At 60.5% G+C, this 17,581-nt stretch overlaps 1 protein-coding gene across 2 annotated transcripts; it reads left to right on the forward strand.

Moving 5' to 3' along the window:
* Positions 1-766: 766 nt before the first annotated feature.
* STX1A (syntaxin 1A) lies at positions 767-17,581 on the forward strand. Of its 2 annotated transcripts, none has more exons than XR_003127498.3 (10): positions 767-886; positions 9,302-9,379; positions 9,539-9,638; positions 12,300-12,374; positions 13,064-13,137; positions 13,238-13,346; positions 13,443-13,516; positions 14,194-14,331; positions 15,736-15,911; positions 16,197-16,235. XR_003127498.3 is itself a non-coding variant. In XM_025425813.3 (10 exons), the coding sequence occupies exons 1-10, from the start codon at positions 857-859 to the stop codon at positions 16,272-16,274; spliced, it is 867 nt and encodes a 288-aa protein (XP_025281598.1). In that variant the 5' UTR covers positions 767-856; the 3' UTR covers positions 16,275-17,581. The 2 variants fall into 2 exon arrangements, 1 of the variants encoding a protein (XP_025281598.1); XM_025425813.3 differs by having other exon boundaries at positions 15,801-15,911; positions 16,197-17,581.

The following is a 17,581-nucleotide window of genomic DNA, read 5'->3' on the forward strand; positions in this document are numbered from 1 at the left end:
GACCTCCTGCAAATCCTCAGGGATGTGAGGAGCTCTGGGGGTGAAGATCCAGGTGAAGAACGAGGGATGGGCTACTGGGAGGCTGAGTGCAGGGACGGAGCAGGGGCTCTGCGGCCCCATCCCAAGCAGGGAGCGCGCGGCGTAGGGCACGCGACACGCGGAACCGGGTCCCAGGGCTGCGACCCCACGGCGCCGGCCCGGGGCCCGCGGCGGAGCTGGGGTATGGGCGGGGCTGGGTCCCGGGGGGCTGGGGCGGGGCGGGGGCGGGGAGGCGGGGCTGGGCCGCGGTCCGGGGGGGCCGGGGGCGGGGCTGGGCCGGGTCCCGGGGGCCGAAGGCGGGGCGGGGCGGGGCGGGGGCCGGGGGGCCGGGGGGCCGGGGCGGGGCGGGGCGGGGGCGGGGAGGCGGGGCTGGGCCGCGGTCCGGGGGGGCCGGGGGCGGGGCTGGGCCGGGTCCCGGGGGCCGAAGGCGGGGCGGGGCGGGGGCCGGGGGGCCGGGGGGCCGGGGCGGGGCGGGGCGGGGGCGGGGAGGCGGGGCTGGGCCGCGGTCCGGGGGGACCGGGGGCGGGGCTGGGCCGGGTCCCGGGGGCCGAAGGCGGGGCTGGGGCGGGGCCAAGGCAGGGCGGAGCCGGGGCGGGGAGGCGGGCGGGGCCGGGGTCCCGGGTCCCGGGGGCCGAGGGCGGGGCCGGGGCGGGGCCGGGTCCCGGGGGCCGGGGGCGGGGCCGGGGCGGGGAGGCGGGCTGGGCCGGGGTCCCGGGGGCCGGGGCGGGGCCGGGCGGGCGCTGCGCAGCCGCGGGGCGGCCGCCGCGCATGCGGGGCTCACACGGCTGCAGCCGGCGCCGCTGCCACTCCCGGGAGCATGAAGGACCGAACCCAGGAGCTCCGCACGGTGAGTCCGGCCCCCCGCGCCGCCGCTCGCCGCTCGCCGCCCGCGTCCCGCGCTCCGGCCGCCCCCCGCTCGGCCTCGGCGGCCCCCGGGCGACGGCCCCTGCGTCCCCGGCCGGGCGGGAGGGAGCGGTGCGGAGCCGGGGACCCCCTCCGGTCCCGCCCCTCGGACCCACTCCGGGTCACGGGCTCGCGTGAGCTCGGCGCCGTGGGCCCGCGGGCTGGCGGCCGGAGCCCGGGGTCCTGGATAAACTTTTCGGCGCCCCCTTGTTTTGGGGGGTCGGGGGACGATTCTCGGGTGCCGGTGGCGGGACGAGCGCTGACCTCTCCCGCGGCCCGCGGAGCCGGTCCCGTGTCTGTCGCCCCACTGTGCCTCGTCATTGGCCCCCCTGTCCCCCGCACGGGTGTGGACGACGGCCGGGGGCGGTCCCCCGCCTGAGCCCCGCCGCGGGGCGCGCTGCGGAAACCGGGCCGCCGGGAGGGGCGCGCTGCTCGCGCTGGCGCTGTCCCGCGGGGCGCCCCGCCGCCTCCGTCACCTGTGGCTCCCGTCACCTGTGGCTCCCCACCCCCGTCGCGCTCCGGGTCTGCTGCCCACCTCGGCCCCAGAGGGGTCAGATTCTCACCCCCCCACCCCCGCCCCGTCTACCTTCCTGGCACCTGGGGAGCCCCGGTGGGCGCAGTTTTCACACCCTTCCGGGGTTCCTGGTCTGATTCCAACTTGAACCTATTTTTCCACCTGTGCCTCCGAGGCCCCTGGGGTGTGGCTCCTGGGGCGGGGTTTGGGGGGAGTTAGAGGCTGCGCAAAGGCTCTGACCAGAGCCCACCGTCTCCCAGCCCTGACATGCTCCTCATTCCCCCCCTCCCTCCTCTCCCCTGGCGTCTGGCGTCTACCAGACGTTCTCACCTCTGCCCTTAGAGATGGCAAGCCTGGGGGCGTGTGGGGGCAAAGAAGGAAATGAAGCCTGTGTTTGGGGGAGGGGGGCCTCAGGGCTCTAGACCAGGCTGACTCTTGTCTGATCCGCTCGCTGACCACGCTCCTGTCTAGCAGGTGCCCTTCCCACGGTCCTGATCTGGGGTTGGGGGCGGGGGGCAGGTAGCTCAGTGGCTGCGCAGAGCCCTCCCCCAGATACCCCACTTGCAGCTAGAGACTGAGGTCCTCTTATATGGAAAGTTTCAAGTGTACTTTGGGTTTTTGATACCCTGGCTTGACCTTTCCATCCAGAGGTTCCTTACGTTTGTGCCCCGTCTCCCCCATTATACCAGGCTTGTCTCCTGGGCAGTCTGGAGCTGGGATCTGTACTCTCCTGCCTCCATCTCCACCACCACCCCGCTTGCTCTGGCTACCAGCCCCCACCCTCCCATCAGACCATTTATTCCTGGCCAAAAGCCCAGCCCCCAGGGTAAACCTCAGGAGGTTTCAAAGGAAGAAGATGGTCCCTCATGTCATATATGATGTCTAAACACTTCCCCTGCCAGCCCTTGCGGTTGCCCTCAAGCTTCCTGTGCTACGTTGAGTCAAAAAGAATGTTATCTCGGGAATGAATAGCCATGTGGTGCATTTGCTGATGTTTGGGTGCCTGGTGGGTCAGACAAGAGTATATGTGGTAGGGGAACACAGTCCTTTACATGTAACAGGGTCTCTGGTTCATCAGCTGTCATCCTCGCTGCTAAAGGGGAAACTGAGGAACAAGAGAGCAAGTGGGACTCATGGTAGCTCAAAAGGAATGGTAGAGAAGGGCTTTGCCTAGTCCCAAAGACAGATTTAAATCTGTCTGGGACTGGGGAACCACCAGGAGAGCTTGGGTTGTAGGGAGCTTGAACCCAGATCTTTTGCTTTGGTGTGTGTCTCTGTGACCCCTCACCCCTCCCGCCCCCCACACCCCGACCGACATAACATAAACACTAGCCATGGTGGTCCTTTAGATGGTAAGGCCTGGCTTCTCTGTGAATTCACTGAGGCTTCCTCTAGACCCCACCCCTCAGGCATTCAGAACCTAGGGAGGCAACTGAACCCATTGCTGGGTGGCCCTGCCCATTGGGGGTTTCTTGCAGCCCACACTGGGTGGGGTGGGACAGTTAGTCTGGTTGGGGGGGCTGTCATTCCCACAAGTCTCCCTCTGGGCCTTGGGTTCCCACCTATGAAAGTGGAGATAATAAAACCTAAAGCCTAGTTTCTCAGGGTAAGGGGTGGTCACAGGTCTTCTGAATCTGTCTCTGTATTTAGGGGAGACTTCGAACCCCAGGCATCAGAATTCTCAGATCAGAATCCCCAGGAACCAGGAGGCCAGTACTGCCTGGGCTGGACAGAGGGGTGCTTGGGGCAGTGACTTGCACCACTGCCAGCCCTCCCTCCCTCCCCCTTTCTCTTTCCCCACCCAACGCCACCACATTTGGAAGGAAGGCAAGGGAGCTTATTTATAAAAGTCACACTTGGGGAAGGAGCTGGCGCATTTCCTCAGTGCTCTGCAGGCCAGGCCCAGCCCTCCAGCCTTCCCCAGCTCCCGCTTCCCATGCAGCTGATCTTTCAGTTGTACAGAGTGAAGGGATCATCGGGGGCCCTCGGAGATCAGAAAGGCAAGCCAGGGGCTTAAGAGGGGCAAAGACTTGCCCAGGGTCACACAAGCGGAGAGACTTGGGGCAAGGTGTCCCCTGGGCAGCCCTACCTGGCATGCAGATGTTTCCTTCCCCTCATTCAGAGGCCTCCCTGGTTTCCTTTCTGAGAACTTCTTGGAGCTGACCACCCATCCCTGGGCCCAGAGGGTGTTTATCTCTGTGCTGAGCCATGTGCAGCACATGGGGCCTGCTGAGGACAGAGGACAGAGAGGAGGGAGTGTTGGGGCAGCCAGACCCTGAAAGAAGCCTTCCTAGAAGAAGAGAGCCTGGGGTGGTCCAGGAGTTGGGGATAAATGGGAGGAGGGAAGGTGGTCTGAAAGGAGGGACCCATGGGAGTAAAGGCAGAGAGGTTGGAATGCCCAACAAGAGAGAATAGTGGGTGGTCTGATGCCCCCTCACTGGAGTAGGCCTGGGTGGGTAGGGAAGCCTAGTGTGCCCCTTTGTCCATCTGTTCCCCCTTTTCTCTCTCATGGCTGAGAAGAGACTGGGTGTCCTGGGCAACACCAGGGAGGTTCTTGCCTTAACCTCTCTGTGCCCATTTCATCACACAGTGGAGCCAGCCAGATCCGCCTTGCTGAGTGGAGAAATAGGAATATAAGAGTAGGTCTCCTTAGAGTTTCCCAGAAGAAACAATGGGTTAGACACATTTTCATCTGGGGTGCAGCCAGAATGACCTTCAGGGACTATCTAGTCCAACCTCCTCTTTCACAAATTAGAAAACTGAGGTCTGGAAAGGGCCAGGGTCACACAGTGTGTTGTGGGGTGTGGGGCAGAGGCCAGCTCCTCTCTACCAGATGAGGCTACCTCCTGGAGCTGCCCTGGGGCCCTGCTCAGTGGCAGGGATCTGGTGGAGAAGGGCATACATAGAATGGGGAGAGGGTGAGGGGATCAGACCAGGGCCGGGTGGGGACAGGGAGCCCCTCTTTCGTTCCTCGAGACCCAGCTTGACCTCACATACCCCTGACTCAGCTCTGGGTCTCTCAGCTCTAGTGGTATTGACTTTGATTCGTCATTTAAAAGAAGGAGGGGGGGAAAATAGCCCTCGAGGCAGACAACAGCAAGTTCTGCACAGGAGGAATGAATCAACCCTGTTGCCTGGCCTCCCGCCATCCATCCCCGGGGACTGGCCTGAAGGCTGCCTGGCCTTGGAGCCTCTTGGAGGAATCACACTTTTGTTTCCAGGAAGGTATCCTGGAATCCTGGAGCCTCTGCCAGGAGAGACCACCAGAGCTGTCTGGCATCCGCTAGAAGTTCAGGGCTTCTGGCCAGTGCAGCTTCATTCCTGAGTGCCTGGACCAGAGGCCTCATGAGGCCAGAGTCTATCAGAGAGGAGTAGGATCAGACCACTGATTCTCAACCCAGGGTGGAGTTGGCAGGGGGGGCTTTTTGAAAACTTAGCCTTACCAGCTCTACACCCCTAAATTCTGATTGGGTGTCTGTGGGGTAGAGCCCTGGAAGCTGGCTTTGCGGGGCGGTCGGGGGGGGGGGGGGTTCTTTAAACCCTCCAGGGGATTATGGTGCTGGAGCAGGATTGAAACCACCGATGGATGAACAGAAAACACCACAACAAGTCAAATGTTGGATGGATGTGAGAGCAAGAGGAAGAATGTAGATATACCCCAGTTTCTGATTTAGGGAGTCCTTGGGAATGGGAAGTTTCAGAGGAGGGGCACAGGAGATGGAGGCAGAGCCCAGTTTGGGCCAGGTGGCTGGTAGGGTGCTCATATGGTGTCAGAGGCTTCCCTTCAGGGGCTTAATCTTGAAGATGTTTGCAGCTTGGGGCTTATGACCACCACTCTAGCTGCCACCTCAGGTCCCCAGTCCAGCCCTCTCTGAGGGCTGGCAGATTTCCAAGGGAGCTGGGGGCCTCATGATTCAAAACCATACGGGTGCCCCCTTTGTACATGTCGGCGTGGTCCACCCTGACCATCCCAGGACATTAGGAGATGGCATGCCAGCCTAGTTCCTCCTTCCTTTTGGGTCAGGAGTGCATCTGGGCTTGGGGTTTGTCATTTCCTTAGTGTCCAGTGAAACCTGATTGGGGTCTTACTTAACCTTGAGGATGTCTCTAGAAAGGTGCCATAGGGCTCTGGCCTAGATGTGGATGAGGTTGCAGGGGGCAACAGAGTCATGAGCCATCAGAGTCTCACAAAGCCCAACAAGGATCAGAACAAATGAAGACATTAAACAGGAAAGAAGGTCCTTAGCTTGAGCCTAAAATCCAGCCAAGTAGACATTGGTGGGGAAGGGCTTGGGGCTTTTCTGGACAGGAAGTACTACATGATCAATTTTATTGATCTCTGGTTGCATTAACAGAGGTAAACCATGTAAAAAGAGGGAGGGGATGGCCAGCTTTTTGGTACAATTTAGAGCACAACCAACAGTAGATTCAGTTTGTATCATGTACAAACTCTATCATGATAGAGGTTGGACCAAATGAGTCTGGGGTAGGGGCTGCAACTTAGGGCCCTGAGAGGGATCTGAGGGAAAGGGAATGGTCAACTTGAGAAGAAAAACCCAGGGAAAGTGTGGACATTGCCTTCAGATCCCAGGGAGAGGGTACCAACAGGTTCTTTATGGCGTGGGGCCATGCCACAGGAAAGGGACAATCGAGGCAGGCCAGGGTGGGCAGATCTGCCCAGGAAAGCAGTGAGCTCTCCATCACAGGGGGTGTGCAAGCTGAGGCTGGCAGCTGAGGCCAAGGTGACTTTTCAGGTCCCTTAGGGCCTGAGAGTCTGTGGCTGTCGTGTCAGGAGAGATGTGAATAGTGTGTGGGAAACCGGAGGAGCAAGAGACTGATCTGGGGCAGCTGGGGAAGGCTTCTGGGAGGAAGTGGCATCTAAGGATGAGGGGAATGTCAGCAGGTAGGTTGTAGCGGCAGGGAGATGGGTATAGGTGGGGTGTGCCAGGGTCCAGGTTCAGGCTGTGGCAGTGAGGTGATGGGGGGCAGGGGGGCAGTGGGTAAAAAGTCCTGAGGAGGAAGAAGTGCTAGGACTTGGTAAGGAAAGGGTCCTCACGGAGAATCCCCTCAAAGTTTTGCTTGGAGTCACCACTGGTGTGACCGAGGCTCTAAGTCAGGCCCTAAACCCTCCAGTTGACTTTGGGATCAATCTGAATGGTACCTTCGGGGTGGATCCTGACCTGGGAGCCCCAGTCAGGCCCTGGCCCAGGGGTCCCCTTCCTCGGCTCTGCCTTCATTGCCAGAGGTCCTGGAGGAGACCGTGGGCATCTTTCCTGCCATTCCCTGACTTCCCAGAAACTCCCTGACTCCAGCCTCAGTTTTCTGAGAAGTCTGTGCAGGGAGCAGGTTGGAGCTGCTGGTTGCTGGAGAACGTATGTCCTTGTTTTACAGACAGCCAAGCCGAGGCCCAGGGAGAGACTCCAGGCCAGATCCCAGGGGTCTCTGGCAACGGCTCTCGTCTCTGGAAACTCTGATGCCCTTGTCTTTGGCTCTAGCCGGTCATTACTCTTTCTGGGAGGAGAGCTGGAAAATTCTCCTTCTGTCCTTTCCTGTCCATCCCTATCTTTGTTTAGACCCCAAAAAGACAGAGAGGGCAACCTGCTGAAGGCTAGCAGGCTGCCCCAGAGGGGGCCCTGGGCTCCTCCAGACTGTACTCTGCCTCAGTTTCTCTAACAAGTCCTCCTCCAGCTTAGCTCCTGTGCCTGGCAACGTTCAAAAGTGTGGAAATGGCCTCTAGAGTCTCTTTGTCTATAGGTGGGCCTGGCTGGGGGGAGGGGGCCACCTGGTAGCAGCCACAGGCACTTGTGGGAGCGAGGATTTATTTTAGCTGCTGGGGGAGGAGGTGTGATCTCTTGATGAGAGGGGCCTGTCAGAGCCGCCTCCATAAAGCTCCCAGCCAACCCCCTCTCCTGTCTGGTCCCACTCTGGTGGGGCAGTGGGACCCTGAGAGCCCCAGGGGCACAGCCCTTTACAGACCATGCTGTGCCTTCCCACTCCGTCTTAGCCTTCTGCAGCCAGGAGTCACTGTCCCCACCGCTGCCAGCAGCAGACAGACCCAGGGGCAGGTCCCTCAGCCAGCCGCTGTCTGCGCGGGGCACAGAACCTGTCCCTCCCCAGCAGCCTGCCAGGTCCCTTGGCCTCCGTCGGGCCCTATTTTGGGCTCTGACCCTGACATAAGAGAGATCCAGGTGAAGGCTGGTGCCCAGCCTGCTCAGGTGACCTCCCCCTGGGTGCTGAGACAGGAAGGGGTGTGACCAAGTCTCATCACCCCAGTCTGAGGGGAACAGTCCCACCCTTGGGACCCTGGCCCCTGCCCTTTCAGCATGGTGGGCTGCTCACAGCCGCGACTCCAAGCAGGTGAGGGTGAGGCTGACGGGGGATGAGCTTGGCCAGCACATTGGGAAGTTGGAGGTGTTGTGATTACTCTGCCCCCGGATGGGGGTGGCTTTTGTCCGGCTTCTCCCTGGGTGGTGGGGTGGGGCCTAGGGCAGGCCCTGAGCCAGGTGAAGACTGGCCTCTCAGGCTGGTCAGGGCCCAGCTCTGGGCCTGGCGGGACAGAGAATTGAGGTCTGAGGTCAAGAATGACGGAGGAAGGCATCCCTGGGTGGCTCAGCGGTTTAGCGCCTGCCTTTGGCCCAGGGCGCAATCTTGGAGACTCGGAATCCCACGTCGGGCTCCCGGTGCATGGAGCCTGCTTCTCCCTCTGCCTGTGTCTCTGCCTCTCTCTCTCTCTCTGTGACTATCATAAAAAAATAAAATAAAAATTAAAAAAAAAAAATGACGGAGGAAGGGATGCCTGGATGGCTCAGTGGTTGAGTGTCTGCCTTCGGCTCAGGGCATGATCCTGGAGTTGCGGGATGGAGTCCTGCATGGGGTTCCCTGCAGGGAGTCTGCTTCTCTCTCTACCTGTGTCTCTGCCTCTCTTTCTTTCTGTGTCTCTTGTGAATAAATAAATAAATAAAAATTAAAAAACAAAAATGACGGGGGGAGAGCTGAGTTTGCAGAGCTGCACACACACAGGCTGCATGCAGGCAGTATCTCTCAGGCCTGCTTGAGGTGCAATGGGATGGCCCTTGTGTCAGCATCCCACCTCTTTGGAGGCAGGTGTGGGTGGCACTCAGGCCTCTCACTCCTGACATACCCCCCCACCAAAGGGAGCTTGGGAACTTTGAGCCCCATCCCAATTAAAACCTTTGGGACCAGGGACACCTGGGTGGCTCAGTGGTTGAGCATTTGCTTTTGGCTTGGAGCATGATCCTGGGTTCCTGGGATCGAGTCCCATATAGGGCACCCTGCAGGGAGCCAGCTTCTCCCTCTGTCTGTGTCTCAGCCTCTGTCTCTGTGTCTCTCATGAATAAATAAAATATTAAAAAAAAAAAAAAAAGCTTCAGGACCAGAAAGTAGAAAAGGCTGGTGTCCAGGCAGCCTGTCTCAGGCAAGGTCTGTGAGTTGGGGCCCCTAGCCAGGGAACCAAGCCTTCCCAGCTGTCCCCTTGGGTGAGAGCCATGCTGGGAGGACCCCAGTCCTGTGGGGAGGGGGCAGGCAGCTGGGCCAGGGAAGGAGTCCCTGGCCTAGAGGTAGAGACTTTCCCCATCACCAGCTCGGCAGGCAGGGCTTCTGTCTTTATGCTGGGTCCCCTGGGGTCCTTGAGGTCTCGCTGTGGCTGGGAGCTGAGGGCACAGCCAGACCTCATTCCTGCTAAGAGGACACAGGGCAGCAGTGAGGGCCCTGGACCTGAGCCTGCAAGCCTGCAGTATGTGGATGCTGGGTAGTTTATGGTCCCAGGTCCAGCAGGACCCTGTGGGCCTACCAGAGTTTTGCTCACGTGTACACACCCCTGTGCAGGCCAAGGACAGCGATGATGATGACGATGTCACTGTCACTGTGGACCGGGATGGCTTCATGGATGAGTTCTTTGAACAGGTGGGAACCAGCACACCCCACATCCTCGAATACTCTGGCAGACCTTGGTGGGGGGCCCATGTCTCACCCCCACCCCACCCGAAGCCTGGTCCAGCCTCTGCCCAGGGCCCACGGGCCTCCAGCTGGATCTCCTCCTGACCGGCTGGCCTTGGTGTGCAGGTGGAGGAGATCCGAGGCTTCATTGACAAGATCTCAGAGAACGTGGAGGAGGTGAAACGGAAGCACAGCGCCATCCTGGCCTCCCCCAACCCTGACGAGAGTGAGTGTGTAGGACTGAGGGGTGGCTTTCAGGCCTCCTAGAAGGCGCTGCTGTGGCGGGGGGGCAGGGGAGGGTGGCTTCCTAGAACCCCAGCACCCACGCTGTGTGTCGCCTGAGGGGTACCTGGGCCTGGCCCTCATGGAAAGCTTTGGGGAACACAGCTGGCCGAGGCCCGGGGTGGGGGTTAGTGCCTGGGATCCCCTGTTGGACCTGGGTCTCACACAGGTTTGTGTGAGTGGGGCGGCCGTCCTCGGGCCAGCCCTGCCCTCTCCAGGTAAGCCGGGTGGGTGGGTGCTGCCCAGCTCAAAAGGAAGCCTCTCCGCCCAGCCCCTCCCTTTCCTGAGCCTCCCCGGGGGAGCAGATGGCAGCGCTGAGCCTCAGCACCGTGGGAGGGCAGGCCGGCCAAGCAGGAGGAGCTTCCAGAAAGAGCTAGCAGCCCTGGCACCTGGCCCTGGTACCCCAGAGCTGGGCATTCTCAGGGCTCCAGGAAGTCACCTTTCTCCTTCCGCACAGGGAGCCTCTGTGTGTCTGCGTTCCACTCTGTCCCCACACAGGTCCCCCTGACCCTGCTGTCCCAATTCCTGGGGAGGTGTTGATGACTACACTGCCCTGTGCCAGGCTGACAGCATACAGGCCTGAGATTCCTTCCTCCCAGCCTGGGGGAGTCAGTGACAGCGCTGGGGGCCCAGGCCCATAACCTGGGCAAGTGCGCACTGCTTCTGCTTGCTCACCTCCTCTCGCTGCTCCAGCGCCTCTGGAAGACACCAGCTCACGGAGCCCCAACAATGCAAGGGGGAGGGTCCTAGCCATGGGAGGGCCAGGGGAAGCACTCAGGGATGGGTTTCTCCAGCAGGGCCTTCCTATCTGTGGCCCCTCAGCCCCAGTCCACTGGCACCCTCAAGCCCCCACAAGAAATCTCTCCACAGCCCCTAAAGTGTGTTTGAACCTGAGGCCAGTGCCAAGCTAAGCAGGTGCAGTGCCAGGCCCCTGGAAAACAAAATGAGTCCGCAGGGAGCCGGGAGACTGTCCTTGGAATGCGTGGGAAGGAGAGAGGGGCTACCCAAGGCAGAGCACACATTCAGGGTGTCCATCACGCGTTGCCCCTGCCCCCAGACATTTGTTGGGGATGGCAGCATGTGACATCTTATGTCTTTATGTGCATGTGTGTCTGAGTTCGTGTGTGTCCCTCCTGATGAGAGTCAGAAGGGGCTACCTGTGGGAACAGAGTCCTATAAAGAGCGAGGGCATTCACCTGCTGGAAGACGGGGTGAGCACAGGGCAACAGATGCCTGTTCATTTATCTTAGCTGCCTCGTGCCACCTTCCGCACAAAGTCTCCTCGCGTCGTACGGTCAGTAGCAGCTAGTTCAGATTTGCCACCGTGAGTCAGGACCAGCCGGTGGTCACTGATGTAGGGAGGGGGCTCCCCGGTACCGGTTCTAGAGCAGAGGGAGCAGTTAACAAGGAGTCACCGGGAAAGGTGGCAGCAAGCAGGGGGCTCTCCCGGCCGAGGCCTGCTCTGCCTTCCCTGGGGGCCGCCATCCGGGTTGGGCTATTTTGGATCTGAGCAAAAGAGGCAGAGACGTCAGAGCAGCTGGTAAGTTTCCTTTGTTTGTACGAATGAAGCGCCTTCCTCCGCTCCTCGAAGCCCCCCACCTCCCAATCCATTTAGTAGGTGCCCACCCAAAGTAACTGCTGTAAATGCCCTTCCAACACCCTCTAGGAGAGGGCCAGCCCCAGAGGAAAGCAGATGGTGGGTAAGAAAGGCCGAGCAAGAGCTCAGTCCTGGTTTCTTCCGGGAAGCAGAGTCCTGGGGTTGCCCTGAGCTGGGGCAGGTTGCTGAGGGAGGCAGCCACCTTGTCCCATTTGGCCAGCTAACCCCTCACTGGGGTGGAGCAAGCTGGGTACCCCCACGGCCTCCGCCAGCTTTAGAGAGACAGTTCAGCTGGAACAAGGGCCAGAAACACTAGGCTGTGGCCATCCCCCAGCTTTGCCGTCACAGGACCAGCCACCTGCTGCTCCAGGGCCACCTGTGTGCCAGGGGGCCCACATCCCTGAGGTTCTTTTCCATCAACTCCCACACAGGCCAGGTGCCTCATGCCCCCATCCACCCACTGGTACTCGGCAGTTGGTCTCCATTGAGCTCAGCACCTGGAAAGGGGGAGCAGTGACTCTGCATAGAATAGGGTCTACCCCACCCAAGGTGCTCAGTGGAGGGGGACCCACTTCAGCCTCCCTGGCCCCTGGCTCTGTCACCCTGGTGGCTGGATGCTCATCCCCCCAGAGCTACCAGGTAACTCTAGGTAAGCCCGCACCCCCCCCCCCCCATCCGACTCAGGCAAGCATCAAGTAAATGTTCCCCAGTGCCAATGCCAGCATTGCCAGCTGCTCCACAATTATTTCTGCCTTAAATTTAGACCCGTCTGTTATCCGCAGGGGGTGGGAGAGCCAGAGAAGGAGGAAAGGAGGCTCCTCGGAAGCAGCACAAGAGGGGGTGAGGCTGCAGCTCCTGTGGCCCCAGGCCCAGGGCTGGAGGGGCAGGCAGAGCCTTAGCCCGCGGAAAGGGGAAGGCTTGGGACCTGGGCCTGCCCGCGGGCTGAGCCTGAGCATCAGGTCACAGGGGGAGCCCCGGGTTTACCCTGTCCCCCTTCTCCCTCCCCAGAGACAAAGGAGGAACTGGAGGAGCTCATGTCTGACATCAAGAAGACAGCAAACAAAGTTCGCTCCAAGTTAAAGAGTGAGTCTAAGCTCCAGGCCTTGTCTGGGCAGTAGAGGGGCACTCTGGGCCCGCTTCCCTGCGTGGCCCTGGGGTCTTGCTGACTCTCGGGTACATTAGGTCTTGGTCTCCTTTTTGTGGGTGCCGTCATGTGCCCACTCACAGCTGCTTCCTGGCAAGGCTTGTCTGGGGCCAGGCTCGGGCCGTGCCTTGGGACAGATGCCTGAGGCTTCAGTGAGGGAGTGGCCCCCCCCGCCCCGGGCAATTGTCCCTCACTTCAGCAAGAGGGGGTTCAGGGGGCGGTCAGCACTGCCTGGTCCTGCCTGGAAGCCCTGGTGTGTTTGTGTGAGCACAGGTGCAGAGCTCCTGCAGATCGGGGCCACTAGACTGACCCTACTGGGTGTGGGCCCTCGTTGGGCACATGGGATTCCTGAGCAGAAGGCATGGTGGGCCTGAGCTGCCCAGCCTCACACAAGCAAGCACTCACACGCACAGCTTGCTGTGTGCCGAGGCCTTGCAGATGCCTGTGCGTGTCGGCCCCCATCAGTGCCTGGCGCTCCTGCTTCCCCCTGCTGCCCACAGACCCCCTCACAGTGCACACTAGACCCTCTCCTGGGGAGGTCCCGAGCCAGATCCTGGCTGGGGATGGGGATGGGGAGGGGACATTGGTGAGGGGACAGGTATGGCTCAGCAGCCCTCCATGCCTCCAGGCATCGAGCAGAGCATCGAGCAGGAAGAAGGCCTCAACCGCTCATCCGCAGACCTGAGGATCCGAAAGACACAGGTGCTGCGGGTGGGGCTCTGGGGCGGGCCATCGGGCACCGGAGGCCCTGGTGCCCTGCGGGTCTGGGCCTGACACCTGTACCCCCAACTCACACCCCCAGCACTCCACGCTGTCCCGCAAGTTTGTGGAGGTCATGTCCGAGTACAACGCCACACAGTCGGACTACCGCGAGCGCTGCAAGGGCCGCATCCAAAGGCAGCTGGAGATCAGTGAGCTGAGGGCGTGGGGCTGGGGCCGAGGGCGGGGGCGGGGCTGCGGCCGAACCCTGCGGAGTGTGCAGGGCTCACTGAGACCCCTGCACGCAGCTGGCCGGACCACGACCAGCGAGGAGCTGGAGGACATGCTGGAGAGTGGGAACCCCGCCATCTTTGCTTCCGGAGTGAGTGTGAACTCCCCTCACCCCGTACCCCTGCTGTGTGTCCAGAGTGCTGGGGCTGGGCAGTCTCTGGACACGCCACCTTGTGAGGCAGGTTTCAGAGAAGGCTGAGCCCCAGAGGAAGAGGGACCAGACTGAGGCCACGCAAATGACGTGGCAAAGGTATAATTAAGACCTGTCTCCTGGTTCTTCCCAACTGGGTCTACTTTCTTGCTTCTCCTGTTTGCCACTGGCCAGGGGCTCCTACTACCATCCTCAGGGCCCTTTTCCTCTCTTGGGAGACATGGGTGCCCTTGGCCATCTCTACATTCAAGTGAAGCTTGAGCAAGCGGGGACGGCATCCTGGAAGAGGTGGCACACAGGGATGAAGGCAGCTAGGGTCTGTGGGTTCCAGGAGAGGAGGGAGGGGCAGTTACCCTGTCTGGGAGGCTGACCGGAAGGAGTGGGGAGAAAGGTGGTTCAAGGCCTGGGTCCTTGGGGCAGTCAAGTTGGTCTCTGTACAAGGGTGGTGAGCAGTTACTGTGTGGCAGGCACAGGCGGGGAGTGTCACTAGCCCCACGTTAATACTGAGAAGTCCAGCTCAGATGCCTTTGCTCTTGGCCTGCTGTCCTGGCCCTGGCACCCGTCCCTACCCCCTGGAGCAGGCTCCTGGGTCCCAGCCCACTGCTCCCACCCTCTAGATCATCATGGACTCCAGCATCTCAAAGCAGGCTCTGAGCGAGATTGAGACACGGCACAGTGAGATCATCAAGCTAGAGAACAGCATCCGTGAGCTGCATGACATGTTCATGGACATGGCCATGCTTGTGGAGAGCCAGGTGAGAGCCTCGGGCCCCACTGCCCTCCACCCGCCCTGAGCCCACAGCAGCAACCCAGGGCTGCACTAACCCCTACCCTTTTTGCCTGACATGCTGCCCTGCTGGGGAGGGACCAAGGCTCCAGGTAACTAACCACCCCCTGTTGAAACGCCTCCAGGGCCGTGCCCATCTGAAGGACCCCATCCTCTGCATGGCTCTGCTACTGGGCTCTGGGTGCTGCATGGTCCTGCATGGCCCTACACCCAGCCTTGTCCTGTCTTATCACCCGTTTGTCACGTGAGCACTGCGGACAGCCACTTTTCTAGGAGCTGGACATCGAGCAGTGACCAGGACAGCTGAGGGCCTGTGCTAATGTGTGTTGGGTGAAAGGCAGCATAAGTAAATGACAAATGGAATGTTCTTGAGTTGTGCTGGGTGCTCAGGAGATGTTAGGAGGAGGCAGTGTGATAAGGCAGTGGTCCTCCAACTGGATAGGGCCCAGGAATCACTTGGCAGGCTTGTAGGTTTCCTGGTCCCTATGCCCAGAGCTTGGTAGGTCAGAGTGGGGACCCGTGAATTTGCATTTCTAACAGGTTTGAGGGGGATGCTGATGCTGCTAGTCCTAGGGCCACACTTGGGGTAACACTGTAAGAGTCCCTGTGGTGGCCACTTTGGATGGAGGTGGTCAGGGAAGGCCTGAGGAGGTGGCATTTGGGCTCGGAAGACTTCCCATGGTGTGTGAAGAGTGGGACCAGCAGCAGCACAGTCCTGAGACTGGCAAGACCCCAGCTCATTGAGGAGGTCATACGGCTAGAGCTTAAGGTTAGGGGAAGGGGGTGTGAACAAGAGGGAGACGGCGGTTCTGGGCTTCTGGATTCTCTTCTAGACTGAGTATGGGCATGGTATGAACTGAGTCAGGAAGCCGGGGGGCCCCGAGGAGGCTGCTGCTGCCATCAGCTAATAGACCTTGGGGATACGGACCCCAGAGGAAGCAAGCAGTGGACTTGAAGGGAGTGGTCATTTTTCACATCGCTGCTGCTGGGGGATCTTGGGCAGCATCATGGTTGGAGTGGCATCTAGGGGCTGCTGGGACCAGATGGCTCAGAAGGGCTACAGGGGTAGGCAGGGTATCTTAAATGTTGAAGACGGAAGACAGAGCTGAGTGGAACCACCATGCCCACGAGGAGTGGCACCCTGTGCAGAGCACCAACTCCAGGCCCTGCCTCCTTCCGCCTCACTCCTGGCCCAGCTGAGCGCCCTTTGCATGGTCTCTACCCCCTTGGCTGAGATTGCATGGCCAGTTCCTCCCCAGGATGCCTGCTCCCCAGGGAGAGGAGGAAGCTGCCCAGGGAACCTGGCCCGAGGGGTACAGGTGAAAGGTGGCACCCCATCCTTATGCCTCCACTTTTCTTTCTCTGATCTCAGGGTGCTTTCCCGGAGTCCTGCCCTGAGGGGGACCCCCCTGGAGCTCACGGACACCGGCCCTGCAGGGGGAAATGATTGACAGGATCGAGTACAACGTGGAACATTCGGTAGACTACGTGGAGAGGGCTGTGTCTGACACCAAGAAGGCTGTCAAGTACCAGAGCAAGGCGCGCCGGGTCAGTAGCTCCCCTCTGCCCGTTAGAGCCCCAAGGTCTCTCCCCACACTTGACTCCATCTGAGCCCTCACCCCAAGTTCTTCAGCTCCCTGCCATCACCGCCTCCTGGGTCCATTCTGGGCGGCACCTTCCCCAGGTCCAATTTTATTTCCATCCTCCGGACCCCCAGCCCTCAGTGCCACTCAGGGGCTCTTCTCCCTTGTGTGCCCCACTCCTCTAAGCTCTGACCCAGCTCTCAGCCTCAGCCTGTGTCTGAGGCCACTCCTTCCTGCCTCCCCCATGCAGAAGAAGATCATGATCATCATCTGCTGCGTGATCCTGGGCATTGTCATTGCTTCCACCTTTGGAGGCATCTTTGGATAAAAATCATCCCACCTGCCACTCTACTCCGGATGGTCTGCCCTCAGGAGGCCCCCTGGCTGCTGCTGCCTTCTGGCTGGGAGCCCCTTCTTTCCCATACTATCCTGCTCCTTTCTCTGCCATCGGGCCCTCCATACCCACCCCACCCTGAGCCGTCGTGTGCATGATCTCTGTGACCGTGTGTGTCTGTACTGAGGAGCCGGTGGGGTGGGGCAGGTCAGCAAAGAACAGACTCAGGCCCTGGCCCAGGCCGCCTCACCCTTCCCAGGTAGCACTGCCCAGGGTAGCCATGCTCCCCTCTCCTTGCCTTCTACTCCAGCCTGGGGTCTGCCCTCTCCTGGGACCAGGACTCTCTCTGGACCCCAACCTTGCCTCCTACTGCCTGGCCCATCTGCCCTGACCTCTCCAGCTGTCCCAAGCCGAGCCCCCTGAGGGGTGGGGACCAGCTGGCCACATGGTGCTGCTTTTCAGGTTAGGGGAAGGGTGGCCCTGAGAGACAGCCCAGCTCTAAGCCTCTAACAGCTCATCACTGCCAGGGAGGCTCAGGGTGCTGTGGCCAGGTGGCTTTTGGCTGTGTCAAGACCGGGCTCCCTCCCCTGCCTAGGGGCAGAGTCCAGCGGGTCTTGGCATTTCCCCTTCCCATGTTCCCACAGCCCCAGGAGCAACCCCTTTGGGCTCTCCCTGACCCCAGGTAACATACTTCCAGAGGCTGTCTGGTGCCTGGTTTCCAGCCACCCTTGGAGCTAGGGAAGCAGATTGAGCCCAGAGGGCCTCTGCCATAGCCAAAACCCACACCCTGGGCCAGCCACTCTTCCCGGCAGGCCTTGGTCAGGTTCTCAAGCCATCGTGCGTTGCATGTTTGGGACAGTGGTCCCTGCTCCCTTGTGCTCTGGGAAATCAGACTTACTTCAGGCCTGCAATCACATCCTGCCCTTGCTGTCCTCCACTGACGTGCCACGTGGGTGTCTGGTGTCTGGGATGCAGTATTCAGCAGCCAGCCAGGGAGGAGCACCTCCCTCCTCCCCGTCTTGGGGGCTTCTCAAGTCAGAAATGTGCCCCTGCCCGAGACCCCTCTTCCTCGTTGACAGGCTAGGAGTATGCATGCGAGTGCATGCAGTAGGGGACGGGGCCCCATCTGTGCCCTGCCTTCCCCTCAGCTCTGCTCCTACCCAGTGACTGTGACCACTGTCCGTTGTTGCCTTCTCTATCAGCCACTTCCCTCCCCGCCTTCACCCCTTCACCAAAGGTCTTGGTACAACCAGCTGCCCATTTTGTGAAATTTTTATGTAGAATAAACATTTGTATCTGTA

The sequence above is a fragment of the Canis lupus genome, chromosome 6 (assembly GCF_003254725.2).
Source record: "Canis lupus dingo isolate Sandy chromosome 6, ASM325472v2, whole genome shotgun sequence".
NCBI classification, from domain to species: domain Eukaryota; kingdom Metazoa; phylum Chordata; class Mammalia; order Carnivora; family Canidae; genus Canis; species Canis lupus.